Here is a 27789-nt window from a genome sequence, read left to right on the forward strand (position 1 = left end):
ATCGGTGGTGGGGGAGGTGCGGGTGGTCGGTGGTGGGGAGGTGGTCGGTGGTGGGCGATGTGAAGGTGGTCGGTGGTGGGGGAGGTGCAGGTGGTCGGTGGTGGGGGAGGTGATCGGTGGTGGGGAGGTGCGGGTGGTCGGTGGTGGGGGAGGTGATGGGTGGTGGGGGAGGTGCGGGTGGTCGGTGGTGGGGGAGGTGGTCGGTGGTGGGGGAGGTGGTCGGTGGTGGGGAGGTGCGGGTGGTCGGTGGTGGGGGAGGTGATCGGTGGTGGGGGAGGTGCGGGTGGTCGGTGGTGGGGGAGGTGATCGGTGGTGGGGAGGTGCGGGTGGTCGGTGGTGGGGGAGGTGGTTGGTGGTGGGGGAGGTGGTCGGTGGTGGGGAGGTGCGGGTGGTCGGTGGTGGGGGAGGTGATCGGTGGTGGGGGAGGTGCGGGTGGTCGGTGGTGGGGGAGGTGATCGGTGGTGGGGGAGGTGCGGGTGGTCGGTGGTGGGGGAGGTGGTCGGTGGTGGGGGAGGTGCGGGTGGTCGGTGGTGGGGGAGGTGGTCGGTGGTGGGCGATGTGAAGGTGGTCGGTGGTGGGGGAGGTGCGGGTGGTCGGTGGTGGGGGAGGTGGTCGGTGGTGGGGGAGGTGCGGGTTGTTGGTGGTGGGGGAGGTGGTCAGTGGTGGGGGTGGTCGGTGGTGGGGGAGGTGGTCGGTGGTGGGGAGGTGAAGGTGGTCGGTGGTGGGGGAGGTGCCGGACTCTGCTGTCTGTGCCCATGCCCATCACTGCTGACCCACACCGTGGTCGCTGAAACGTGCAGCTACCAGCGACACCCATGCCTGCTGGCCCAGCCGGCGGCGTGGGCAGCCTCCTGTTGCCGTCCATCCCCCATGTCCCTTGCATCTGCTTCCCCCTCGCCATCCCTCTCATCTGGAGAAGAGTTCCCCTCATCCTGACCGTCCTCCTCCTCCTCTTCCAGCACATCGCTGGGCTGTGTTGTGCAGGACGCAGCAGACCACGACGTTGCGGCCGACCCTCTCCAACGGGTACTGGAGGGCCCCTCCAGAGCGGTCCAGGCACCTGAAGCACATCTTCAGCAGCCCAAAGCACCTCTCGACCACACCCCTGGTCGCTGCATGGGCATCGTTGTAGTGGCGCTCCGCGTCGGTCTGTGGCCTCCGTATAGGCGTCATCAGCCACGACCGCAATAGATAACCCTTGTCGCCCAGCAACTAGGGGTGGGGTCCCTCGAACACGGCAGGGATGAACGATTGGGCCAGTATAAAGGAGTCATGCACACTGCCAGGGTACCTGGCGCAGACGTGCAGGATTGTCATCCTGTGGTCGCAGACAATCTGCACGTTCATTGAATGTGTACCCTTCCTGTTCAGGCACATAGCCCCTTCCTCCGAGGTGGGCCGCATGGCGATGTGCCCTCCATCGATCGCCCCCTGCACCATGGGTATTCGGGCAACAGTGGCGAAACCCGCTACGCGGGCATCCTGATGGGCGCGGTCGACAGGGAACTGTATGTACCGGTCCGCAATGTCGTACAGGGCGTCAGTGACGGCCCGGCTGCACCTGTGCACCGATGGCTGGGAGATGGCGGACAGGTCCCCACACGGCGACTGGAACGATCCCGTTGTGAAGAAGTTGAGGGCGACCGTCACCTTGACGCCCACCGGGATGGCATGTCCACCCCCGGTCCCACGTGATGCCAGGTGTGCCATCAGGTGGCAGATGTGGGCGATGGTCTCCCGGCTCATCCGCAGTCTCCTCCTCCACGCCCTGTCCAGGAGGTCCTCGAAGGACATGCGGGGCTGGTACACACGTTGTCGCATCAGACGCCTCCGTGACTGTGGCACACTCTCCTCCTCCGCCTCCTCCTCATTATCCTCGTGCTGTGGCTCACGCACGGCGTGGTGCTCCTCCTGCACCTCTCGGGCTTGTGGCCCTGCGGCCTGGGCGGCTTGTAGAGCCCCACTGCAGCCCGTTGCTCTACAGCAGGCTCCGCCAGCTCCCTGTCATGCCCATGCTCCAGCTCCCACTGGGCCTCATGCAGGGCAGCAGCCCCCACCAAGGCGGCCAACAATGCTGGGAGATGGCTAAACATTGTACGACCTGTAGGGGGTGGGAGTAGACAGGGTTTCAGCATTGGTATACTCCCCTCCACAACCAAGTGCCATGGGCTTTTTGGCCGGCCCGCTGCCAGGATGCGCCCCACCCCTGCCTCCTCGGTGCCCTGACAGCTGTCGGCCGTCCCTCCTGCCAGGGCCACCGTCTGGTGGCAGTGCCCGCACCGGGGGGACTGCCATGTGTGCCGTCCTGGACCTACCCGCTGGTGGGTGCCGCCAGTTTGGTGGGGGGGGGGGGGGGGTCTGGCCACGTCAGGACAGTCGGGCCGCGTGCGCCGCGACAACGAACGGGTAGGGTGGACAGCCGCATGTCCGCCGTCATGGGGTCTGGCCATTGGATCCGCCCTGCCATGGCGGGCCATGGCCACCCGCAGCCTTTGTCACCCTCACCGCTCCGTCATCACCACCCCCGGCAGCGGATGTGTGGCCACCCCCAACCCCCACCCCCACCCCAACTGCCTCCCCCACATCGCCCGCAGACACAGCCGTGTCGCTCCCCCTCCCGGGCGCCCCACCCCAACACCGCCAACCATCTCCCACGCCCCCCCCCCGCCCCGGGGCACGCACCATGCCGTCACCCACCTCCTCCCGCTGCATCAGCCAGCACGACTGGCTGACGCTGCTTTATACCGTGCTAGACTGGTGCCGGTGTGACATCCGGCCCATCCCGCCCGGAGAATCCCTGCTCCACCGGAGAATCGCCGCTACGACCGTTTCCGGCATGCGCGGGCGCCCGTTTTGCCATGCATCAGAGAATGGCGTCCCAGCGCCGCGGCGATTCTTCGACCCAGCGGGAGGTCGGAGAATCCCACCCAATAGCTCTTACACTGGATATCTAGAGAATTCATCAGATCTTTTAGAGAGTTGGAACTCCCCCATTCAGTCTTCAGAATCAAAGTGAAACTAACTCCAGCCTTGCGACACTAAGAAACATGTCAGTGGGATCAGAACCAATCACCACTGGTCTTCAGGCAGGAAGCAGACATTTGAGCCAATTCATTGGTCACCAGCCAAGTCAATCAAAGAGAGTCATCACTGATGCCTTCCTGCTGCTGCAATCCTCTGTTGCAATTAACGACACACCACTTACAAACTGCTTTGCCTTAAAGTCACAGGTCCATTAATCCTCCATGGACCAAATGGTAATGGCAAACATAAAAGAAAGGGGTAGTAAGAGAATAAACAGTAACAAACAGGAAGGACCCTTACAGTATCAATATACACTTTTACCGTTAGTGGTTTTGTCAGCTTGTGCCATCTTCTAGCAGACTAGGGAGAGCCTACTGCAAGGGTTGCCAAAAGTTATCATTTACTTTTCTGGGGCGAAATTCTCCCCAAACGGCGCGATGACCGCCGACTGGCGCCCAAAACGGCGCCAATCAGACGGGCATCGCGCCGCCCCAAAGGTGCGGAATGCTCCACATCTTTGGGGTCCGAGCCCCAACATTGAGGGGCTAGGCCTGCGCCGGAGGGATTTCCGCCCCTCCAGCTGGCGGAAACGGCCTTTGTTGCCCCGCCAGCTGGCGCGGAAATGACATGTCGGGGCGGCGCATGCACGGGAGCGTCAGCGGCCGCTGAAAGTTTCCCGCGCATGCGCAGTGGAGGGAGTCTCTTCCGCCTCCGCCATGGTGGAGACCGTGGCGGAGGCGGAAGGGAAAGAGTGCCCCCACGGCACAGGCCCGCCCGCGGATCAGTGGGCCCCGATCGCGGGCCAGGCCACCGTGGGGGCACCCCCCGGGGCCAGATCGCCCCGCGACCCCCCCAGGACCCCAGAGCCCGCCCGCGCCGCCTTGTCCCGCTGGTAAATAGGTACTTTAATTTACGCCGGCGGGACAGGCAATTTATCGGCGGGACTTCGGCCCATCCGGGCCGGAGAATCCAGCGGGGGGGCCCGCCAACCGGCGCTGCCCGATTCCAGCCCCCGCCGAATATCCGGTACCGGAGACTTCGGCAACCGGCGGGGGCGGGATTCACGGCAGCCCCCGGCGATTATCCGACCCGGCGGGGGGTCGCAGAATGACGCCCCTTATGTCCAGATCTCAGGGTCCACTGAGGAGGAACATTTGGCAAATCCGGATGAAATTATAAAGAGGTTTGAGGAAGCAGGGGTGGACCTGAATGGAGAAGGGCGCACATTTCAGCCAAATAAGGGCTTATCTTCGATACAGGATGGATACTCAAGGGCTACCCCAATGGAAGATAAAGTCAGAGTCTTTCAAGAAGCACCAGCCCCTGAGAACCTCTCAGAGATCAGGGGCGGGATTCTCCGACCCCCCGGGGGGTGGCGTGAATCCCGCCCCGCCGCTCCAACGGCGGCTGCCGAATTCTCCGGCGCCGGTTTTCGGGCAGGGGTAGGGATCACGGTTGCGGGCTGTTGGCAGCGCCCCCCCCCCCCCCCCCCCCACCCCCCAGCAATTCTCTGGGCCCCGATGGGCCGAGCGGCCGCCCGTTTGTGGCCAGTCCCGCCGGCGTGAAATGTACATGATCCATCACGTCGGGACCTGGCTTCTCGGCCGTCTAATGTGGTCCTCGGGGGGGGGGGGGGGGCGCAGGGGGATCCGGCCCAGGGGAAGGCCCCCATGGTGGCCTGGCCTGCGATCGGGGCCCACCGATCTGCGGGCGGGCCTGTGCCGTGGGGGCACTCTTTCCCTCCACGCTGACCTCTGTAGGGTTCCGCCATGGCCGGCGCGGAGAAGAACCCCCAGCGCATGCATAGGAACATGCCGGCGGTTCTGTGCATGCGCCAGAATACCAGAACACGCCGGCGGTTCTGCCCTTCGCCGCAGGTTGGCACGGCGCCAACCCCGCCGGCTCCGGCCTCGCCCCCGGAAGTGCGGAGGATTCTGCAACTTCCGGGTGGCCCGACGCCGGAGTGGTTTGCGCCATTCTTGGCAACGCCGTCGGGCTATCACGCCAAGTGTGGGAGAATCACGCCCCAGGTCTTTCCTGAGAATGGACGGTTCCTCTCTCACTGATCAATATTGCTAACTGTTATATGTGTTGTTGAAGAAGTGGCAAAAATGGTACTCGAAGAATCCACAAATGGAAGCTTTAAATCAAATGAAGCAAGTGCTTCAATCTTCAAGTTTATTAGAACATGTTGATTCAAAGAAAAAAGTAGTGATTGTGTGTGTCCCTTCACCACATGGAGTTGGGGCTGTATTATCCCATGTAATGGAAAACAATTCTAAAAGACCCATTGGATATGTATCAAGAACTTTATCTGATGAGGAATGGGAATATTCACAGATAGAGAAGGAAGGCTTGGCCATTATTTATGGCTGTAAGAAATTCCACCGATATGTATACAGCCACCACTTCTCCATTATTATAGATCATTAAGCCACTTTTAGGACGTTTCAAAGAAGAGAAGGTGGTATCCCAATAACTTTGGCCTGAATTTAGCGGTGGGCATTGTTCCTAGAAGTCTAGGATTCTATTTTCAAGCATCGACCAGGGGGTCACAAAGCCAATGCCTTAAGTCACCTTCCATTACCTGAAAGCACATCATCCCTCTTAGTGCTACAAGAGATTGTGATGGACTTCACCGTTATGGATTCCTTGCCCTTCACAGCACAGCAAGTCAAATATTGGGCTAACAGGGAACCTTTGTTGTCAAAGATCAAGTTCATGATGTTGCATGGTTGGCAAAACGTGAAAGCTTCTGAAGAGATGACGCCGTATCAGCTCAGAAAGGATGAGCTTAGTGTGAAGATGGTATCAAACTTTGGGGATCTGGAGCGCTCATCCCAAAACCAGGAAGATTGTTGACACTAGAAGAATTACATAGTGCCCATCCGGGTGTATCAAAGATGAAAATGTTAGCATGGATCTACGTCTGGTGGCCTGGGATTGATGTATTCATAGAGCAGGTGGTAAAACAGTGTGATTAGTGCCAACTACAAGAGAAATTACCTGCCTTCCACCCTTGCGAATGGTGAGGTAGGCCATGGGTGATTACATTGGCCCATTCATGGGGCAGAATTTTGCTATTGCTGGTGGATACCCATTCAAAATGCCCCAAGGTTTTCAAAATGAGGTCTACAATATCCTACGCTCAACTTGAGAAATTGCATCAATGCTTTGCAACCCTTGGTGTTCCTGAGGAGCTAGTTTCAGACATTGGTACAGCATTCACTTGTGTTGAGTTTCAAAACTTCAGGGCCTTCAATGACATTAAACACATTTGCACAACACCATAGCACCCATCATCGAATGGGTTAGCATAACTTGCTGTCCAAACGTTCAAGGCTGGCATGAAAGAACAATCATCTGCACCATTGGAGACTGAAGTGGCACAATTTCCCGTGGCTTACAGAACCACCCCACTATGCTACAGTGGGAATAGCTCCGGTTGAGTTGTTACTGGGCCATCGCTTGACGACCAGATTAACCTGCTAATTTGGTGCGGAGGGTGGGGACAAAACAGAGTTATCAAAAGAAGAACTAAGATTTTTCAAAAATAGAGAGGGGATTTGAGATAGATGATCCAGTCTTCATGAAAATTTTTGGAAGTGGTCCAAATTTAGTTCCTGGAGATGTGGTGGCCAGAATTGGGCAATTATCATCATAGATTCATAGAATCCCTACAGTGTAGAAAGAGGCCATTTGGCCAATTGGGTCTGCACTGACCCTCTGAAAGAGTACCCTATCTAGGCACATGCCCCCATCCTATCCTCATAACCCAATAGCCCCACTAACCTTTTGGACACTAAGGGGTAAGTTAGCATGGCCAATCCACCTAACCTGCACATTTCTGTACTGTGGGAGGGAGCCAGAGCACCCGGAGGAAACCCACGGAGACACGGGGAGAAAGTGAAAACTCCACACAGACAGTCACCCAAGGCTGGAATTGAACCCGAGTCACTGGTGCTGTGAGGTAACAGTGCTAACCACTGTACCACCGTGTCGCCCCAAAGAGGTGCAAGTACAGAATAAGTCATTGAAGAAGCACATGGACCATTTAAGAAGGTGGGAGCCATTGCAAGAGCCAACGTTGCTGCCTAATCCAGTTATGCCCAAAAGCAGTTGTGGTGGTTTGCTCAAGAGATGAAGAGGCTGATCAGCCAGTGCCAGGCTAAAGTGCTGCTCCCCTTGAAACTGATTCCAGAGGAGTGTCTGAGCGAGATAATTGCAGCAGAATCTACTCGACAGCCAGTTGAACTACGTTACTCCCGGAGGAAGAGGAAGTGCCCTGACAGACTGAGTACAGGAAGTGTTTTTAAGTACCGGTGTTTTATTCATAGTATAATTATTTCACGTATTGCATAATAAGAGATTTAACGGGAAAGGGATGTATTGGCTGGTCCCTTTAAGGGGCATGCATCAGGTGGGTCATGTGGCCCTCATCACCCAATGAGAATTGAGTTTGGAGATCTTGGTGCAGTGTGCAAATTTTTGCAGCCAGAATAAATCCTAGCATTGTGAAAGATTCTCTGTAAGAGTCTTGGGTCCCTGTTTGTGGAATCTGCACATTCTCCCCGTGCCTGCGTGAGTTTCCTTTGGGTGCTCCGGTTTCCTCCAACAATCCAAAGATGTGCAGGTTAGGTGGATCAGTGATACTAAATTGTCCCTTAGTGTCCAAAGATTAGGTGGGGTTACAGGGTGTGGGAGATTGGGCCTAATTAGGGTGCTCTTTCAGAGGGTCAGTACAGACTCAATAGGCTGAATGGCCACCTTCTGCACTATAGGGATTCTGTGAATCTATAAAATACTGGTTGTAAATAAACCATTATAATTTGTTATACATACTGACCGTTGGTCACTAATCTTTCCTTATTACAGTATCCAAAGGGGCTTACTGTAATCTTGGACAACACTTTATTTGTGCTTTCTCACCATCCATAATACATAAAAAATTTGAGTGAACGATAATGAAGTTACAGTGTTTTCTGAAGCATTACCAGTATGACTGTGATCCTGTGACTTTAATCTTTGACACATTTTTAAGGGGAGGGGTAATGAATTTGGCATCTTTATCTGTCTCAGTGGCAAACTTGATAAAAAACCTGGGTTTAATTTTCTTTTTGTATTGATAGCAGTGTGGAGGCCAGGGTTTGGCTGTTACTGAGACTCATGAAATATTGTCTGAGTCCTGAAGATGTCAATGCGAAGGCGGAAAAATTTGAATAGACTATTGCCCTCACATCTGGCGCAATTCTTATGTGAAAAGGCCTCGTTATTTTTTTTAAATATATCATTTAAAAATGTAAGGAAATAGTAATGTAAGGAAATAGTAAATTAAGGTGGAAGTTTACTGTTCAGAAAGCTACCTCATATCTCTGTTTGTTCCTTTGCAGTTTCTGTTAGTCAAGCACAGCAAAACAAGGTGAATGGGTCAGTTGGGAGAAGTGCATTACTCCCATGTTCTTTCAGTTTTATTAACGGACAATACACCAACTTCAGTTGGTTGAAGAATAATTCATTGTTCATCAGAGGAACTGCAGTTAATAATGGCAATTCTGAAGTCAATGTTGAAGATGAAACTTATCGAAACAGGATACAACTGCCAGGGAATTCATCATCTGGGAATCACTCTCTCCTAATCACTCACCTGAGACTTGAAGATTTTGGAATGTTCAGGTGTGAGGCATATAGCAAGAGCCAAAATGTCAAATCTGAAGACACCTTCCTCACTGTTACCAGAGGTAAAATAGCAGGTTTTCAATGAAAAATATTTTTTAAGAGTTTCTATTTTCCCATTTTGGTTTGCCTAGTTTTGTTGCAGATGTGAGAATGTAGCAAAGTTTTTAAATTTCTAGTGATTAAAGGCAAATGTTTCCATTGGCACATCATAGAATCTTAAATCATTTGACGGGGGACATCTGCACATTTTTAAGCTAGAGAAGCAACCGTGGTGCAGATCATTTCTGTAGAGCTCCCCGTGAAATGCCTTGATCAAATTCTTCTGCACGAGTAAAAGGCGAACGGATGGTAGGCAGTGGAGAGGACTTTCCTATTCAACATCATTCGCAAATTACTTAACACTCACTTAAGGGATAGGTAACAAAATGTATAATGGCATCTTTGTTATCTCATTACTTGTGGAGACATAACTAGTCAAGTAGCAGTTTTCACGCAGCTTTATTTGTAAGCCAGAATACTGTAGAATGTCTACAATGCACTATTTATTGGTCAACGTTTTGTGTCTTTACACTTTGAAAATTGGCCCTCTTTTTTTCAGACGGTGTTTCGAAACCCATTGTCAGAGTTTTCCAATCTCAAAATATTACCGAACAAAGCTCAGTCGTATTGAAATGTGAAGTTGCAAGTGGCTCTTTACCTATCAATTATATGTGGCACAGGAAGGCCAGTAAGGCAGAAAAAGCGAAGAAACTTAAACATTATGAACAAACGCTGGTGCTCAATCCCAAAGTGGAGGAGGATAATGGCCTTTTCTTCTGTAAAGTCAGCAATAATTTTAGCACTGAGAAAAGCAACCTGGTGGAGATTCCATTGTCTGGTAACCTGCCTTATTATTGTAAACTGACCCATTTTTTTAGATCAGTGACTTTCCCAGAAAATGGTTTAGCTTGGATTTATTTTTGCAGGTTCTGCCACATCCTCAGTGGAAACCACTCTCAGCACTTCAAACAATACCAGTGCTACCAGAATTCCATGGCTGGTGATCACCAGTACTTCAGCGGTAGTATTATTCATTGTTTGCGTAATATTGACAACAATAAGGATGGTTAAGAAATGGATGAAAGGTAATACATTTAGAGTAAATATTACTAAAATTGTATTATCAGTTTAGTTTAATGATATGACAAACAATTTTACTTTCTGTCCTGTGTCCTGATGGCAGGAGGGTGCTGGAATTAACATGTCTGCTTTGAGGATGTTATTATTTACTAAAATCTGTAAGTGACTTTCTAAGAAAATGATAACGATATTGACTGTACTTCACAAAAGGAATGTGAAAGATGCTACATTTATACATAGGCATTTATGAATACGATGGAAACATACTTTATTTTCTTCTTGTTTTTTCACCCCCTGTCTCTCTAATTGTGGCCCAAAAGGTAATTGGGAAACCTGTTCCCAGCTTATGCTCCAAACAGCTACTGGTGTCAAGGGAACCTTTGGGATAAATTGTCCCCCCATTTTATCCTCCCTTTTACAGGGAAGAAAACAAACATTCGATCAATGAGTTCTCACACAATGTGCACTGGAGGCACACGTTATCAAGTATTGTCCTACCACAATCATGCATGAAATATCCAGGTGATTAATTTGTTTATTTGACCTGAAGAACTTTTGAATAATAACTCTGACGACACTACGGGGTCAATTTGAGAACTTCTGCTTCTGGTATACAGACTTTGAAAATTACCCTTCTGAATCTTAGTTCAATCAATATTTAAATAGTTCTTTCATTACCACTAGTCTCCATCTTTTAAATTTATGGACTTAAAGTACTTTATTTAGTTTTCTTTCTAGAGAATTTTAAGAACGAGGCAAAGGTCCCGTACCAGCCTCCCCGAACAGGCGCCGGAATGTGGCGACAAGGGACTTTTCACAGTAACTTCATTGAAGCCTACTTGTGACAATAAGCAATTATTATTAGGTCAAAGTCCTAGCTAAGGCAACTAATTATTTTAATCAAACAAAAAATAAAATTCTCGGCTGGTTTGGACGGATCGGTGGAGAGCGAAATAGAGGAATGAATTTTCAGAGTGCTGAGTGCTCAGCCCCGGTTAGCTGGAGTGTCGGCAGAGACTGTATCCCCACCGACTACAACAGCCCCACTGCAATTTCACGCTGAAGCATGTATTAAATAGGTTAACAGAAGAACACAATAAATAGGATCAGGAGTAGACCATATGGGTCATCGATCCTGCTCCACCATCCAATATGATCATAGCTGATCATGGGCTTCAAATCCATTTTTCCACCTGCTCCCCAGTGTCGTGTTAGGTACGCTGGTCTAACACTGGCTGCAATTGGATGCAGCTTAGATCAGAAAGATACTCCAGACCTTGAAGTTAGTTCAATCAGGCTTATTGAACTAATAGCACAGTTAGCACAGTTCTCTGTGTGTTCAACTCTCTGCTAACTTAAGTGTGGTTACTCTGTCTGACTGAACCAGACTTAGCCACGTGGTGGAGGTGTGAGATGTAACAATACCTTTGACTGACTCTCTAGATGTTCATCAGTGGAAAGAGGCGGAGTGTGAGTGCCTCGTGTCTTTTATAGTCAGATCCCACCCTGGATGTCGTGCCTGCTTATTGGTCATGTCCTGTTCACTGTGTCCATTAGCTGCTTGTCTGTATATCATTATGTGTGTGTGTGTGTGTGTGTGTGTGTGTGTGTGCCTGCATATCATGACATCGCCCCTTTTTTTAATGTTTGGATATGTGTGAGCGTATTTACAAGAATAGGCCAATATGAACATATATACATGCAGTGGATGTGAACATATGTACATGTGAAAACAACTGTTTAATGCGAGAACACAGAACATAGCAAACAGAACAAATGTTCATAAGTCCAGTCTCTGTGGCTTGCGTCTGATCCTGGTCGACCGCCGGAGAGGTGGTGGTGGGGACGACAGCGCCTTGGTGGGCGGGATTGAAGCCTGACTGGTGGCCTCATGAGTCGAGGTATCAGGAGTTGGCAAAACAACAGAAGGAAACGGAGAAGAATGTGGTTGCGGGCAGGCAACTTTGCGCAGTGCCCGTCTGTTTCGTCGCACAACAGAACCATCAGCCAGACGCACAACATACGAGCGGGGGGCAGCCTGTCGAACAACGACAGCTGGAGCTGACCAGCCTCCATCAGGGATTTTGATCCGAACAGTGTCTGACAGGGATAACACGGGCAAATCGGTGGCATGAGCATCGTAGCCCTGTTTTTGCCGCTCTCGGAGTTGCTGCACCTTCTGCAGCACCGGGAGGTGATCCAGGTCGGGCACGTGTATGGCTGGAAGTGCCGTTCGCAGGTCCCTGTTCATCAGGAGTTGAGCCGGCAACATGCCAGTGGACAGTGGGGTCACCCTGTACGCAAGCAGCGCAAGGTGAATGTCAGTCGCAGAATCCGCGGCCTTGCAGATGAGCTGCTTCACTATGTGCACCCCTTTCTCAACTTTTCCGTTTGACTGCGGATAGTGTGGGCTGGAAGTGACGAGTTTGAACTGATACGACTGGACAAACAGAGACCATTCATGGCTGCTGAAGCACGGGCCATTGTCACTCATGACAGTGAGTGGGATACCATGCCTGGAGAACGTCTCCTTACAGGCCTTAATGATGGTCCGAGATGTGAGGTCTGAGAGCTTCACGACTTCAGGGTAATTGGAAAAGTAATCAATGGTTAACACGTAATCACGACCATTTGCATGAAAGAGGTCGATGCCAACCTTGGACCACGGAGAGGTTTCGATTTCATGCTGCTGAAGTGTCTCCTTACTCTGCGTTGGCTGGAAGCGTTGTCAGGTCGCACAGTTAAGGACCATGTTCGCGATGGCCTGGCTGATCCCGGGCCAGTAGACAGCCTGCCTGGCTCTGCGCCTGCACTTTTCCACACCCAGGTGGCCCTCATGGATTTAATGGAGCACCAAGCTCTGGAGACTGTGTGGAATTTCAATGTGGTCCGGTTTGAGGAGGATACCATCAACCACCGTCAGGTCGTCCTTTACATTGAAAAATTGAGGGCACTGCCCTTTTTGCCAGCCATCGGCTAGGTGTTGCATAACACGCTGCAAGAGGGGGTCTTTGGCTGTCTCCTCACGGATAAGAATCACCTTCTCATCAGATGCCGGGAGGGTGCTAGCACACAGCTGCACCTGTGATTCAATCTGTGACTCAATGTGCCGGATGACGTTCAGTGGTTCACTAGGCACGGTGATGGAGCGGGACAGTGTATCGGCAATGATGAGCTCCTTGCCAGGCGTGTAGACCAGGTCAAAGTTGTACCTTCTGAGTTTGAGGAGGATGCGCTGCAACCGAGGCGTCATGTCATTAAGGTCCTTGTGGATAATGTGGACCAGGGGCCTGTGATCCGTCTCGACTGTGAATGTCGGCAGGCCGTAGGCATGGTCGTAAAACTTGAGAATGCCAGTGAGACTTCCGAGTGCGGCTATGCAGAGCTAGGTCGCATATTCGGTGGCTCCCGCTTGGAACGGACTTTTGGGCTCTTTTACAGGGCCCCCACGGCATTTGTTTGACATTTCCCGGTGTGGGAAGAAGACTGCAGCATTCCCCTGACAGTGGCCCCCAGGAATGTTATGTCTTTTGGCTACCAGACCCGGCAGAAACAGTAAAAGATTTGGCTTGAGCTGCAGGAATAGGCAAAGGCCTCCTCCAGCATGCAGGCGGGGGAAGGGCAAGCTTAAAGCTGCAATCTGACTTGACTCTATCAAAGGTGAATTCTAGCAGCAGAGGGAACAACTGTGAAAAGATCTACCAAGGCCATTGAAGAAGCAGGGACGAGGCTTACGGTGGCGGCCATGGAGGAGTAGGTCGCGCATTCGGCAGCTCCCGTCTGGAACGGACTCTCAGACCTTTTTCAGGAGATTCCATAGACTTTTTGGGGCAGACTGGTGAAGCGAACACTGCCAAAAGGATTCCCTCTCGACTTCCGGTTGCGGCTATGCGGAGCTAAGCCGCACAATTCGGCAGCTCCCCTTACCACGGATTTTCGGGCTCGTTAGAGGAGCCCCAACGGAACTTTTTTTTTTTGACGCAACCCGTGGGGAAGTGAAGAGAGAGGTCCCCCTCCAACTTCTATGAAACGGACCAGAAGTGTAACGGCCAAAGGAGCGGCACTGGAGCAACGGGAGAAGCGAGGGAAAGAAAACAAAATGGCAGCGGCCAGGGACAAAGGGGAGCTGCAGGAGTTCATCAAGCGCTGCTTCGAGGAGCAGCGCTAGGAGATGCGCAAGGAGATGTTGGCGCCTATGCTTTCGGCAATTGACGGACTCGGGATCACGCAGAAGGCCCACAAAGCTAAGATCCAGGAGGTACAGAAAAGAGTCAGTCAGAACGAGGACGAGCTCGTGGGCCTGGCGGTGAGAGTGGAGCAGAACGAGGCGCTACACAAGAGGTGGGCGGGAAGACTCGAAGACTTGGAGAACAGGTCGAGGAGAAAGAATCTGCGAATCCTGGGTCTCCCTGAGGGAGTGGAGGGGGCTGATGCCGGGGCATACGCGAGCACGATGCTCGAGGCGATGATGGGCACGAAGGCCCCTTCGAGGCCGCTGGAGTTGGACGGGGCACACCGGGTGCTGGCGAAGAAGCCCCAGGCAAATGAGCCGCCAAGGGCGATGGTGGTGAGGTTCCACCGGTTCACGGACAGAGAGTGGGTCCTGAGATGGGCCAAGAAGGAACGGAGCAGTAAGTGGGACAATGCAGAGATCCGAATATACCCAGACTGGAGCACAGAGGTTGCAAAGCGGAGAGCGGGTTTCAACCGGGCCAAAGCGGCGTTGTACCGGAAAGAAGTGAAATTCAGAATGCTGCAGCCAGCGCGATTGTGGGTCACATACAAGGGCCAACACTATTACTTCGAAACGCCTGAAGAGGCGTGGACCTTTGTACAAGCCGAAAAGTTGGACTCTAACTGAGGGTTTGTGAGGGTGGGGGGGATGTTTTGGGGTATGATGTGTGATGGTTGTTGTATATAGGGGGTCAATCACACGCAGGAAATGTTACATGGGCTGGGGAAGAGAGACAAGGCTGCGACAGGAGCTGCGCCAGAGGGGGCGGAGCGGGCTTTGGAAAGCGCGGGGTGTTTTCCCGCGCGCGGGAAGAAAGGCGGGAAGGGGAACGAAGGAATGCATATGGATTGGGAGACTCCCACACGGGGAGGTCAATGGGACGGCGGGGGAAGCCGGGGTCAACAGGCATCAGCTGACTTACGGGAGTGACATGGGGGGAGCAAAAAAGCTAGACAGGGGTTTAGCGGGGGGGGGGGGGGGGGGGGGGGGAAAGGGTTGCTGCTGCACTGGCCGAAAGGGAATGGGACACAGAAGAGGTGGTCGGGACAGGGTCCCCCCTCTGGGAGACTGGAGGGTGAGGGAGGCGTGGACACGGGACTGGCCCAGAAAAGCAGATGGCTAGTCGGCGGGGGGGGGGGGGGGGGGGGGGGGGGGGGGGGGGGGGGGGTGAGAGCCCCTCCAATCCGGCTGATAACGTGGAATGTGAGGGGCCTGAATGGGCCGGTGAAGAGGGCTCGAGTGTTCGCGCACTTAAAGGGACTGAAGGCGGACGTGGCCATGCTCCAAGAGACACACCTGAAGGTGGCGGACCAGGTCAGGCTAAGAAAGGGATGGGTAGGACAGGTATTCCACTCGGGACTGGACGCGAAGAATAGAGGGGTGGCAATATTGGTGGGAAAGCGGGTGTCATTTAAGGCCAAGACTATTGTAGCGGACAATGGAGGGCGATATGTAATGGTGAGCGGTAGGCTGCAAGGGACGTGGGTGGTGTTGGTAAACGTATACGCCCCAAACTGGGATGATGCAGGATTCATGAAGCGCATGTTGGGGCGCATTCCGGACCTGGAGATAGGACGCCTGATAATGGGAGGGGACTTCAATACAGTGTTGGATCCAGCACTGGACCGCTCCAAATCAAGGACTGGAAAGAGGCCGGCGGCGGCCAAGGTACTTTGGGGGTTTATGGATCAGGTGGGGGGAGTGGACCCATGGCGGTTTGCAAGGCCGCAGGCCAGGGAATTTTCTTTCTTCTCCCATGTACACAAAGCCGACTCCCGGATAGATTTCTTTGTTCTGGGTAGGGCGCTCATCCTGAGGGTGGAGGGGACGGAGTATTCGGCTATAGCCGTTTCGGACCATGCCACGCACTGGGTGGAACTGGAGCTGGGAGAGGAGAGGGACCAACGCCCGTTGTGGCGGCTGGATGTGGGACTGCTGGCGGACGAGGTGGTGTGTGGGAGGCCAACGACAACGGGGATGTGCAGGTGGGGGTGGTATGGGAGGCATTGAAGGCGGTGATCAGGGGAGAGCTAATTTCCATTAGGGCTCATAGGGAGAAGACAGAGGGTATGGAAAGGGAGAGGTTAGGGGGGGAGATTTTGAGAGTGGACAGGAGATACGCAGAGGCCCCGGAGGAAAGATTACTTGGGGAAAGACGACGGCTCCAGACGGAGTTTGACCTGTTGACCACAGGGAAGGCGGAGGCACAGTGGAGGAAAGCGCAGGGGGCGACCGACGAGTATGGGGAAAAGGCTAGTCGGATGCTGGCACACCAGCTCCGTAAGAGGATGGCAGCGAGGGAAATAGGGGGAGCCATAGATGGAAGGGTGTAGCGCACAATGACTTACGAGAGAGACGAGTCGAGATGAAGTCGATGAGGCTTTATTAAGCGAGACTTGTCCCCAGCAGTTCAGCAACAGAATGGAGCGGCGGGGAGAAGCTCGGGTTCTTATACTCCGCCTTCAGGGCGGAGCCAGGAGTCAACAGCCAACCAGGACCCGGGATCAGTCAGCCAATAGCATCACGGCTTCACAGTCCCACATGACCCCTAATACATACTACCACATTCACCCCTTGTTAAAAATGAACCCGGCGGGGTGGTGGTTCGCATGGTGGTAGGGGTTTACAAGGCTGGTCCTGGGAGGAAAATTTTGGGCATGTCATTACAGTTTTAGCCCTACACTGGGCTATGTACAAGGTTGTGAAACTATTTACAATATTCGTAAGAGAAAAGAAAATTTTTGTTACAGTCCAACAACATTCTTGGTGTCACAACGATGCCACGAGTCGAGCGGGCGGTCTGGTCTTCCTCGTCGATCGCCTCAGCCCCGGTGGTGGTGCAGGTGCTTGTTCCAGCGTTGTCGTCTCCGGGAGCGTTTCGGTGTTTGTTTCTGTTTCACTCCTGGTCGGACACGGGAGGAGGACCGATCCTCCCGGGAAGGGGGCGGTCGCGGGGTGCGCCGGTGGCAGGGAGGGGATGATCGGTGTCGGGGGGGTGTGTGTGTTGCTGGCGGGCGCCAGGTCTCGCAGGGAGACCGTGTCCTGTCGGCTGTCAGGGTCCGCCACGTAGGCGTACTGCGGGTTCGCGTGGAGGAGGTGAACCCACTCGACCAATGGGTTCAACTTGTGCGCCCGCACATGTTTCCGGAGCAAGATGGGTCCTGGGGCCACCAGCCAGGTCGTCAGCGACGTTCCGGAGGAGGACTTCCTGGGGAAGACAAGGAGGCGCTCATGAGGCGTTTGGTTAGTGGTGGTACACAGCAGCGACCGGATGGAGTGGAGAGCGTCCGGGAGGACCTCCTGCCACCGGGAAACTGGGAGATCCCTGGACCGTAGGGCCAGTAGGACGGTCTTCCAGACCGTGCCGTTCTCCCTCTCTACTTGCCCATTCCCCCGGGGGTTGTAGCTGGTCGTCCTGCTCGAGGCTATACCCTTGCTGAGCAGGAACTGGCGCAGCTCGTCACTCATGAAGGAGGACCCCCTGTCGCTATGGATATATGTGGGGCAACCGAACAGTGTGAATATGGTGCTAAGGGCTTTAATGACTGGCCGCTGTCATGTCGGGGCAGGGGATGGCGAAGGGGAAACGGGAGTACTCGTCCACCATGTTCAGGAAGTATGTGTTGCGGTCGGTGGAGGGGAGGGGCCCTTTGAAATCCAGACTGAGGCGTTCAAAGGGGCGGGAAGCCTTGATCAGGTGCGCTCTATCCGGCCTGAAAAAGTGCGGTTTGCACTCCGCGCAGATGTGGCAGTTCCTGGTGACTGTACGGACCTCCTCCACAGAGTAGGGGAGGTTGCGGGATTTTATAAAATGGTAGAACCGAGTGACCCCCGGGTGGCAGAGGTCCTCGTGGAGGGCTTGGAGACGGTCTATTTGTGCGTTGGCACATGTGCCGCGGGATAGGGCATCGGACGGCGCATTCAGGTTTCCGGGACGGTACAAGATCTCGTAGTAGAAGGTGGAGAGCTCGATCCTCCAGCTTAAGATCTTGTCATTTTTCATTTTGCCCCGCTGTGCATTATCGAACACGAAGGCTACCGACCGTTGGTCAGTGAGGAGAGTGAATCTCCTGCCGGCCAGGTAATGCCTCCAATGTCGCACAGCTTCCACTATGGCTTGGGCTTCCTTTTCCACTGAGGAGTGGCGGATTTCTGAGGCGTGGAGGGTTCGGGAGAAGAAGGCCACTGGTCTGCCCGCTTGGTTAAGGGTGGCCGCCAGAGCTACGTTGGAGGCGTCGCTCTCGACCTGGAAGGGGAGGGACTCGTCGATGGCGGCATCGTGGCCTTTGCGCTATCCGCTTTGATGCGGCTGAAGGCCTGGCGAGCCTCTGTCGACAGGGGAAAGGTAGTGGTCTGTATTAGCGGGCGGGCCTTGTCTGCATACTGGGGGATCCACTGGGCGTAATATGAAAAGAACCCCAGGCAACGTTTCAGGGCTTTGGAGCAGTGGGGGAGGGGAAATTCCATGAGGGGGCGCATGCGTTCGGGGTCGGGGCCTATTATCCCATTGCGCACTACGTATCCCAGGATGGCCAGCCGGTTTGTGCTAAAAACGCACTTTTCCTCGTTGTATGTGAGGTTCAAGGCGTTAGCGGTCTGGAGGAATTTTAGGATGTTGGCGTCGTGGTCCTGCTGATCGTGGCCGCAGATGGTTACGTTGTCGAGATACGGGAACGTAGCCTGCAACCCGTGTTGGTCAACCATTAGGTCCATCTCCCGTTGGAAGACCGAGACCCCGTTCGTGACACCAAATGGGACCCTTAGGAAGTGGTATAGACGCCCGTCTGCCTCGAAGGCTGTGCACTTGCGGTCACCTGGGCGGATGGGGAGCTGGTGGTAGGCGGACTTGAGGTCCACGGTGGAGAAAACCTTATACTGGGCAATCCGATTTACCATGTCGGATATGCGGGGGAGAGGGTACGCATCTAGCTGTGTGTACCTGTTGATGGTCTGGCTATAGTCTATGACCATCCTTTGCTTCTCCCCGGTCTTTACTACTACCACCTGTGCTCTCCAGGGACTATTGCTGGCCTGGATTATGCCTTCCTTCAGCAACCGCTGGACTTCAGACCGAATAAATATCCGGTCCTGGGCGCTGTACCGTCTGCTCCTAGTGGCGACGGGTTTGCAATCCGGGGTGAGGTTTGCAAACAAGGACGGCGGTTCAACCTTGAGAGTTGCGAGGCCGCAGATAGTGAGTGGGGGTATTGGGCCGCCGAATTGAAATGTTTTGCTCTGCAGGTTACACTGGAAATCTAATCCCAGTAATGTGGGCCCGCAGAGTTGGGGAAGGACGTAGAACCTGTAGTTTTTAAACTCCCTCCCTTGCACCATTAGGTTCCCGATGCAGAACCCTTTGATCTCTACGGAGTGGGATCCTGCAGCTAGGGAAATCTTTTGCGTACTTGGATGGATGGTCAAAAAACAGCGTCTTACCGTGTCGGGGTGGATGAAACGTTCGGTGCTCCCGGAGTCGATCAGGCATGGTGTCTCGTGTCCGTTGATCAGCACCGTTGTTGTCGTCGTCTGGAGCGTCCGGGGCCGTGATTGATCCAGCGTCACTGAGGCCAGTCGTGGTCGTAGTGTCTCAGCGTCTTCTTCGGACCCCGTGGTGCCGTCGATGCAGGGGTCCTTTGTTGTCATCCAAGATGGCGGCGTCCATGAATCGCACCCGGCCGGGGGCGGACAAAATGGCCGCCCCCATGGATCGCACGTGGTCGGGGGTGGACAGAATGGCCGCCCCCATGAATCGCACGTGGCTGGGGAGTCACAAGATGGCGGCGCCCATCCTCCCCTCGTGGTGGCCGGGACCCAAAATGGCGGCGCCCGCGGGTCGCACATGGGGTGCTGGGGAGCGTTTGGGATGCGCTGGGCTCGTTCTTCTCTGGGGATTGCGGCGACCCCCCGGGACCGGCACACCGCCGCGTAATGGCCCTTCTTGCCGCAGCTTTTGCAAATAGCTGCGCGGGCCGGGCAGCGCTGCCGGGGGTGCTTCGCTTGCCCGCAGAAATAGCAGCGGGCCCCCCCGGGATGATCTGGCGTTTTAACCGCGCAAGCCTGTGAGGGGGGGGGGTTTGTCGCGACGGGGGTCCACGGAGCCCAAGGGGCTGCCGCGCGGTCGGGGCCGTAGGCGCGGGCGTTTTGCGAGGCCACATCTAGGGAAGCTGCAATGGCCCGTGCCTCTGAGAGTCCTAGCGACTCTTTTTCTAAAAGTCTTTGGCGGATTTGGGGAGAGTTCATACCTGCCACAAACGCATCGCAAATTAACATGTCCGTGTGTTCAGTCGCGTTTACCGGCGGGCAGCTGCAGCCCCGTCCCAAAATCATCAGCGCTGCGTAGAATTCCTCGAACGATTCTCCGGGACTTTGCCGTCTCGTTGCGAGTTGGTAGCGTGCGTAGACCTGGTTCACGGGGCAAACGTAGATGCTCTTCAGTGCTGCGAGCGCCGTCGGGAAATCCTCTGCGTCTTCTATGAGAGGGTAAATTTCCGGGCTTACCTCGAATGCAGGACCTGCAGTTTCTGGTCTTCTGTGATCCGGCCGGGGGCCGTTCGGAGGTAGCCTTCAAAACAAGCTTGCCAGTGTTTAAAAACTGCTGCCGAGTTCACTGCGTGGGGGCTGATCCGCAGGCATTCCGGGGCGATCCGGAGCTCCATAGTCCTTTAAGCTCGCTTAATAAATTGTAGCGCACAATGACTTACGAGTGAGACGAGTAGAGATGAAGTCGATGAGGCTTTATTAAGCGAGACTTGTCCCCAGCAGTTCAGCAACAGAATGGAGTGGCGGGGAGAAGCTCGGGTTCTTATACTCCGCCTTCAGGGCGGAGCCAGGAGTCAACAGCCAACCAGGACCCGGGATCAGTCAGCCAATAGCATCACGGCTTCACAGTCCCACATGACCCCTAATACATACTACCACAAAGGGGAGCAACAGTTTGGAGTGCGACGAAAATAAACGAGGTATTCAAGGCCTTGTACAGATCCCAGCCCCCAGCAGGGGAAGAGGGGATCAGCTGAGATTCCCGAGGGTGGAGGAGCAAGAGGTGGCTGGTTTGGGGGCACCAATTGGGTTGGAGGAGCTGAGCAAGGATTTGGGGAGCATGCAGGCGGGAAGGCCCCGGGACCGGACCGGTTCCCGGTGGAGTTCTACAGGAAGTATGCAGACCTGTTGGCCCCGCTACTGGTGAGGACCTTTAATGAGGCAAGAGAGGAGGGGACCCTGCCCCCGACAATGTCGGAAGCGACAATTTCTTTGATCCTAAAGCGGGACAAGGACCCACTGCAATGTGGATCGTACAGGCCGATCTCGCTCCTCAATGTGGATGCAAAGTTGCTGGCAAAAGTGCTGGCCACGAGGATCGAGGACTGTGTCCCGGGGTTAATCCACGAGGACCAGACAGGATTTGTAAAGGGCAGGCAACTAAACACCAATGTGCGGCAGCTCTTAAACGTGATAATGATGCCATCGGAAGAGGGAGAGGCGAAGATAGTGGCAGCTATGGACGCGGAGAAGGCCTTTGACCGAGTAGAGTGGGAGTGCCTCTGGGAGGTGCTGCGTAGGTTTGGGTTCGGGGGAGGGTTTATCAGTTGGGTTAAGCTCCTTTACAGAGCCCTGATGGCGAGTGTAGTGACGAACCGGCGGAGGTCCATGTACTTTCGACTGTACCGAGGGACGAGGCAGGGGTGCCCCCTGTCCCCCCTGTTGTTCGCATTGGCGATCGAACCATTGGCCATGTCATTGAGGGAGTCTAATAAATAGAGGGGGGTGGTCCGAGGGGGAGAAGAGCATCGGGTGTCGCTATATGCGGATGACCTGTTGCTGTACGTGGTGGATCCAATGGAGGGGATGGTGGAGGTCATGCAGACTCTAAGGGAGTTTGGGGAGTTTTCGGGCTATAAGCTCAATGTAGGGAAGAGTGAGCTCTTTGTACTACAGGCGGGGGACCAAGAAAGAGGGATAGGGACCTACCGCTGAGGAGGGCGGAGGGGAGCTTTCGGTATCTGGGGATCCAGATAGCCAGGAGTTGGGGGACCCTACATAAACTGAATCTGACGAGGTTGGTGGAGCAAATGGAGGAGGATTTCAAAAGATGGGACATGTTACCGCTCTCGCTGGCGGGTAGAGTGCAGTCGGTCAAAATGGTGGTCCTTCCGAGGTTTCTGTTTGTGTTTCAGTGCCTTCCCATCGTGATCACTAAGGCCTTTTTTAAGAGAGTAGGCAGGAGTATTATGGGGTTTGTGTAGGCGAATAAGACCCCGAGAGTAAGGAGAGGGTTCCTGGAATGCAGTAGGGACCGAGGAGGGTTGGCGCTGCCAAACCTGGGGAGCTACTACTGGGCAGCAAATGTGGCGATGATCCGCAAGTGGGTTATGGAGGGAGAGGGGGCGGCATGGAAGAGGATGGAGATGGCGTCCTGTAAAGGAACGAGCCTGGGGGCGTTGGTGACGGCACCATTGCCGCTCTCGCCGACAAAGTATACCACGGGCCCGGTGGTGGCGGCAACGCTAAGGATCTGGGGCCAGTGGAGACGGCACCATGGTGCAATGGGAGCATCGGTGTGGTCCCCGATCAGGGGTAACCCCCGGTTTGTCCCGGGGAAGATGGACGGGGAGGTTCCAGAGCTGGCATCGGGCGGGGATTGGAAGAATGGGGGACCTGTTCATCGACGGGACGTTTGCGAGCCTAGGGGCACTGGAGGAGAAGTTCAAGTTACCCCCGAGAAATGCCTTTAGATATATGCAGGTGAGGGCTTTTGTGAGGCGACAGGTGAGGGAATTCCCGTTGCTCCCGGCACAAGAAGTTCAAGATAGGGTGATCTCAGGTGTATGGGTCGGGGAGGGCAAGGTGTCGGAAATACACCAGGAGTTGAAAGAAGAGGGGGAAGCGCTGGTAGAAGAGTTGAAGGGTAAATGGGAGGAGGAGCTTGGGGAGGAGATCGAGGAAGGTCTGTGGGCTGATGCCCTAGGTAGGGTTAATTCCTCCTCCTCGTGTGCCAGGCTCAGCCTGATACAATTTAAGGTGGTCCACAGAGCGCACTTGACGGGGGCGAGGTTGAGTAGGTTCTTTGGGGTAGAGGACAGATGTGGAAGGTGCTCAGGGAGCCCGGCGAACCATGTCCATATGGTTTGGTCATGCCCGTCACTGGAGGGGTTCTGGAGAGGAGTGGCGGGAGCAATATCTCAGGTGGTGAAAGTCCGGGTCAAGCCAAGCTGGGGGCTAGCAATATTTGGAGTAGTGGACGAACCGGGAGTGCAGGAGGCGAAAGAGGCCGGCATTCTGGCCTTTGCGTCCCTAGTAGCCCGGCGAAGGATCTTGCTAATGTGGAAGGAGGTGAAGCCCCCCAGCCTGGAGGCCTGGATAAATGATATGGCTGGGTTCATAAAGTTGGAGAGGATTAAGTTTGCCTTGAGAGGGTCTGCGCAGGGGTTCTACAGGCGGTGGCAACTGCTCCTAGACTATCTCGCGGAGCGTTAGAGGAAGGTCGGTCAGCAGCAGCAGCAACCTTGGGGGGGGGGGCGTGGTGGAGGGGATATCCTGGGAGGGGGGAGGGGGTGGTGGAAAGGGGGGACTGCCTGGGAGGTGGATGAGCAAGAGATAACATGAAGGGTTGGGGAAACTGGCATGTACGGGTGAGGGCCAGTGTACAAAGCTGTGTAATATATATCATTTTGCGGTGTATATATCTTGCTCTGCGCGACTTCTCGTTTTTTTTTGTTACGAGGGTGGGGGGGTTATTGTTTGTAAGGGAGAAAAATTGTGTTAAAAAACTTTAATAAATATATTTTTAAAAAAAGAGAATGCCAGTGAGCAGGCCCAGGCATTCCTTGTCGATTTGCGCATACCTTTGTTCGGTGGGCGTCATTGCCCTTGATGCGTAAACAACCGGTGCCCAGGATGAAGTGCAATCGCGTTGCCGATGCCATCCTGGTTCGCATCTGTCGAGATTTTTGTTTCCCTGTCTGGGTCGAAAAATGTCAATACGGGTGCAGTGGTGAGCTTGGCTTTCAGCTCCAACCACTCTGCCTGATGGGCCGCCTTCCACTTGAAGGCAGTGGACTTCTTCACTCGGTTTCGTAGGGCCGTGGTGTGTGAGGCCATGTTTGGGATGAAATTGCCCAGAAAATTGACCATGCCCAGGAAGCGCAATACTGCCTTCTTGTCTTCCGGGACCTTCATGGCTGCGATGGCCTTGACCGTGTCTGTGTCGGGGCACATGCCCTGCTGAGAGATCTGGGGCGAAATTCTCCCCCAACAGCGTGATGTCTGCCGACTGGCGCCCAAATCGGCGCCAATCAGACGGGCATCGCGCCGCCCCAAAGGTGCGGAATGCTCCGCATCTTTGGCGGCCTAGCCCCTCAATGTCGGGGCTAGGCCGGCGCCGGAGGGATTTCCGCCCCGCCAGCTGGCGGAAATGGTGTTTGTTGCCCCGCCAGCTGGCGCGGAAATGCGGCGCATGCGCGGGAGCGTCAGCGGCCGCTGCAAGTTTCCCGCGCATGCGCAGTGGGGAGAGTCTCTTCCGCCTCCGCCATGGTGGAGGCCGTGGCGGAGGCGGAAGGGAAAGAGTGCCCCCACGGCACAGGCCCGCCCGCGGATCGGTGGGCCCCGATCGCGGGCCAGGCCACCGTGGGGGCACCCCCCGGGGCCAGATCGCCCCGCGCCCCCCCCCCAGGACCCCGGAGCCTGCCCACGCCGCCTTGTCCCGCCGGTAAATACCAGGGTTAATTTACGCGGGCGGGACAGGCAATTTCTGGGCGGGACTTCGGCCCATCTGGGCCGGAGAATTGAGCGGGGGTTCCCACCAACCGGCACGGCCCGATTCCCGCCCCAGCCCAATCTCCGGTACCGGAGACTTCGGCGGGGGCAGGGGCGGGATTCACGGCGGCCAACGGCCATTCTCCGACCCGGCGGGGGGTCGGAGAATGACGCCCCTGGTCTCTTAGGAACTTGAGTGTCGACATGCCAAAGCAACATTTGGCCCTGTTCAGCTTCAGGCCATTGGCGTGGACATGGTGGAATACCTGCTGGAGACGGGAAACATGCTCCTCAGAGGTCATGAACCATATGATGACGTCGCCCACGTACACACGATAGCACAGTTAGCACAGTTCTCTGCGAGTTCGAAGCTCTGCTAACTTAAGTGTGGTTACTCTGTCTGACTGAACCAGACTAGCTCTTAGCCACGTGGTGGAGGTGTGAGATTGTAACAACACCCTTGACTGACTCTCTAGATGTTCATCAGTGGAAAGAGGCGGAGTATGAGTGCCTCGTGTCTTTTATAGTCAGATCCCACCCCTGAGTGTTCTGCCTGCTTATTGGTCATGTCCTGTTCTCTGTGTCCATTAGCTGCTTGTCTGTATATCATTATGTGTGTGTGTATATGTGTGCCTGCATATCATGACACCCAGATCTCTTGATTCCCTGAGAGATGAAAAATCTGTCTATCCCAGTCTTAATTGTAGTCAACAATGGAGCATCCTCAATCCTCTGGGTTAGAAATTTCCGAAGATTCACAATCCTTTGCGTGAAGTAATGTTTCCTCATCTCAGTCCTAAATGATCTGCCCTTTTTCCTTAGACTGTGCCTCCTTATTTTAGAATCCCCGACCAAAGGAAACAATCTCTCAGCATCCACCCTAACAAGCCCATTCAAAATTTGTAGGTTTGAATTTGATTGCCTCTCATTTTTCTGAACTCCAGAAAATGTAAGCTCAATTTACTTAGCCTCTCATCACAGAACAACCTCCTCATCCCGGAGCCAAATTTAATGAACCGTCACTGTATCACCTCCAATGCGAATATATTCTTTCTAAATGTAGAGAGCGAAACTACACACATTACTCCAGATGTGGTCTCACCAAAAACCAGAAAGACTCCTTTATTCATGTTCTTGTTCTCTAAACCCCTCACAACAAAAAAACACTTCTTAATTGCCTGCTGCACTTGTATGCTAACTCTCTACATTCATTATACAAGCACACCCTAGTCTATTTGGACATCAGCGCTTACATGTTTCACACTTTTAAAAATGCTCTGCTTTTCTATTCTTATGACCAAAGTGAATAACTTCACACATCCCTACATTATACTCCATCTGCCATCTTGTTGCCCACTCAGTTAACCTGTTTATATCTCTTTACAGCCTCTCTGTTATCCACCCCACAACTTACCTTTACATCAAGCTTGGTAGCATCAACAAACTTTGATGTGTTACTCTCTATGTCTTCATTTAAGTCATTAATATAGATTCTAAACACTGAGGGTCCAGCACTGATCCCTGCGGCACTCCACTATTCACTGCCTACTAACTTGAAAAGCCCCATTTATGCCCACTCACTTGTTTCCGTCCATTACCGAATTTCCTATCCCTTTTAAGTTATTACCCCCAACTCCATTACCCATTAACTTGCCTATTAAACTTTTGTGTGGCACCTTATCAAATACCTTTTGGAAATCTAAGTACACGAGGGGCAGATGTTCCTTCCCCTCCACGGAGTGTTCTGCAGCATTGGGGGTGGCTCACCAACAGCTGGCGGTGCGAACTTCTGGTCCCACCATTGACAATGGGGTTTCCTGTTGAACGCAACCCTCACCGCCACAAAACCCATGGTGGAGGTGTGTCGGCAGGACCATATGATCCCGCCAGCGTGAATGGCCAGAACATCCCTTTTATCTACCTTCTAGTTACATCCTCAGAAAACTCAAATATATACAATTTCCCTTTAATAGCTAACTGGCTGTAGTTTATAGCCAACACATCCACTATTTCTGCAGCTATCTATTCTAGAACTCTAGGGTGTAGGCCATTACGTCTCGGGGACTTGTCGGATTGTAGTCCCTTTTCTTTCTCCAGTACATTTTCTCTGTTGATATTTCCTTATTTCTTCAGCCTTTTAACCCCTAAATTACTTGTGTCTTCTACTGTGAAGAAAGACACAAAATATTTGTTCAATGCCTCTGCCATTTCTTCATTCTCCATGATAATTTCTCCTGACTCTGCTTCTATGGGGCCAATATTTTATATACTTACAAAAGCCCTTACAATCTCTTTTTGTATTTCCAGCTGGACAACTCTAATATTCAAATGTCTCCCTCTTGATCAGCTTTCTGATAGCTCTCTGCTGGTCACTAAAACAATCCCAATCCTCAGATTTGCTGTTGGTTTTTGCACCATTGTAAGCCTCTTCTATAATCTAATGCTATTGGTAACTTCCTGAGTCAGCCACAGAAGGGACTTTCTCACTAAGTTTTTGTTTTTCAATGGAATGCATTTTTGTTGATGTCACGAACTACGCTGATGTTATCTGCGAGGGTATCCCAACTCGGAACACCAGCTCATAGAGGAGTATAGGTTTTGTTTTTGGAATGGTGTGAGGAGTCACGTAAAACCCCAATGAAATTAATCTGTCCAGTTGTGTAACAATTATTCAGGATTATTTATTAAATTAAAGAAAAGACAAAGACACACAGGACTTGTTACAAAATATATCTAAGATCTCTAAATTCCTTAAGACTTCCCTTGTTTCCCAACATCCAAATTAAATAGATTTATAAAGTAAATTCAGCTTATTAATGTCACACAATACAAGGCTGATGATCAAGTCGAGGAAATGTCTTTTCCTGGTGCAGCGTTGATACTTAAACTCCCTTTCTAAAGGTTTCTGCCTTGACTCTAAGATTTAGAGGCTGTGAGAAGTAAAACCTGGCCTTCAGGCTGTTAGCTAGAACTGGCTTGTCTGC

The 27789-nt window shown here is 53.4% G+C and overlaps 1 protein-coding gene across 1 annotated transcript in view; it reads left to right on the forward strand.

Annotated features, from left to right (window-relative positions):
• Positions 1-27789, forward strand: part of LOC140409540 (uncharacterized) — an 81722-nt gene that overhangs the window by 36368 nt on the left and 17565 nt on the right. The window contains exons 2-4 of the mRNA XM_072497930.1: positions 8415-8762; positions 9299-9577; positions 9666-9824. Of these exons, the coding sequence (XP_072354031.1) occupies positions 8415-8762; positions 9299-9577; positions 9666-9824 (786 nt within the window). The remainder of the gene's footprint in view (positions 1-8414; positions 8763-9298; positions 9578-9665; positions 9825-27789) is intronic.

This window comes from Scyliorhinus torazame, chromosome 3 (genome assembly GCF_047496885.1).
Source record: "Scyliorhinus torazame isolate Kashiwa2021f chromosome 3, sScyTor2.1, whole genome shotgun sequence".
NCBI classification, from domain to species: domain Eukaryota; kingdom Metazoa; phylum Chordata; class Chondrichthyes; order Carcharhiniformes; family Scyliorhinidae; genus Scyliorhinus; species Scyliorhinus torazame.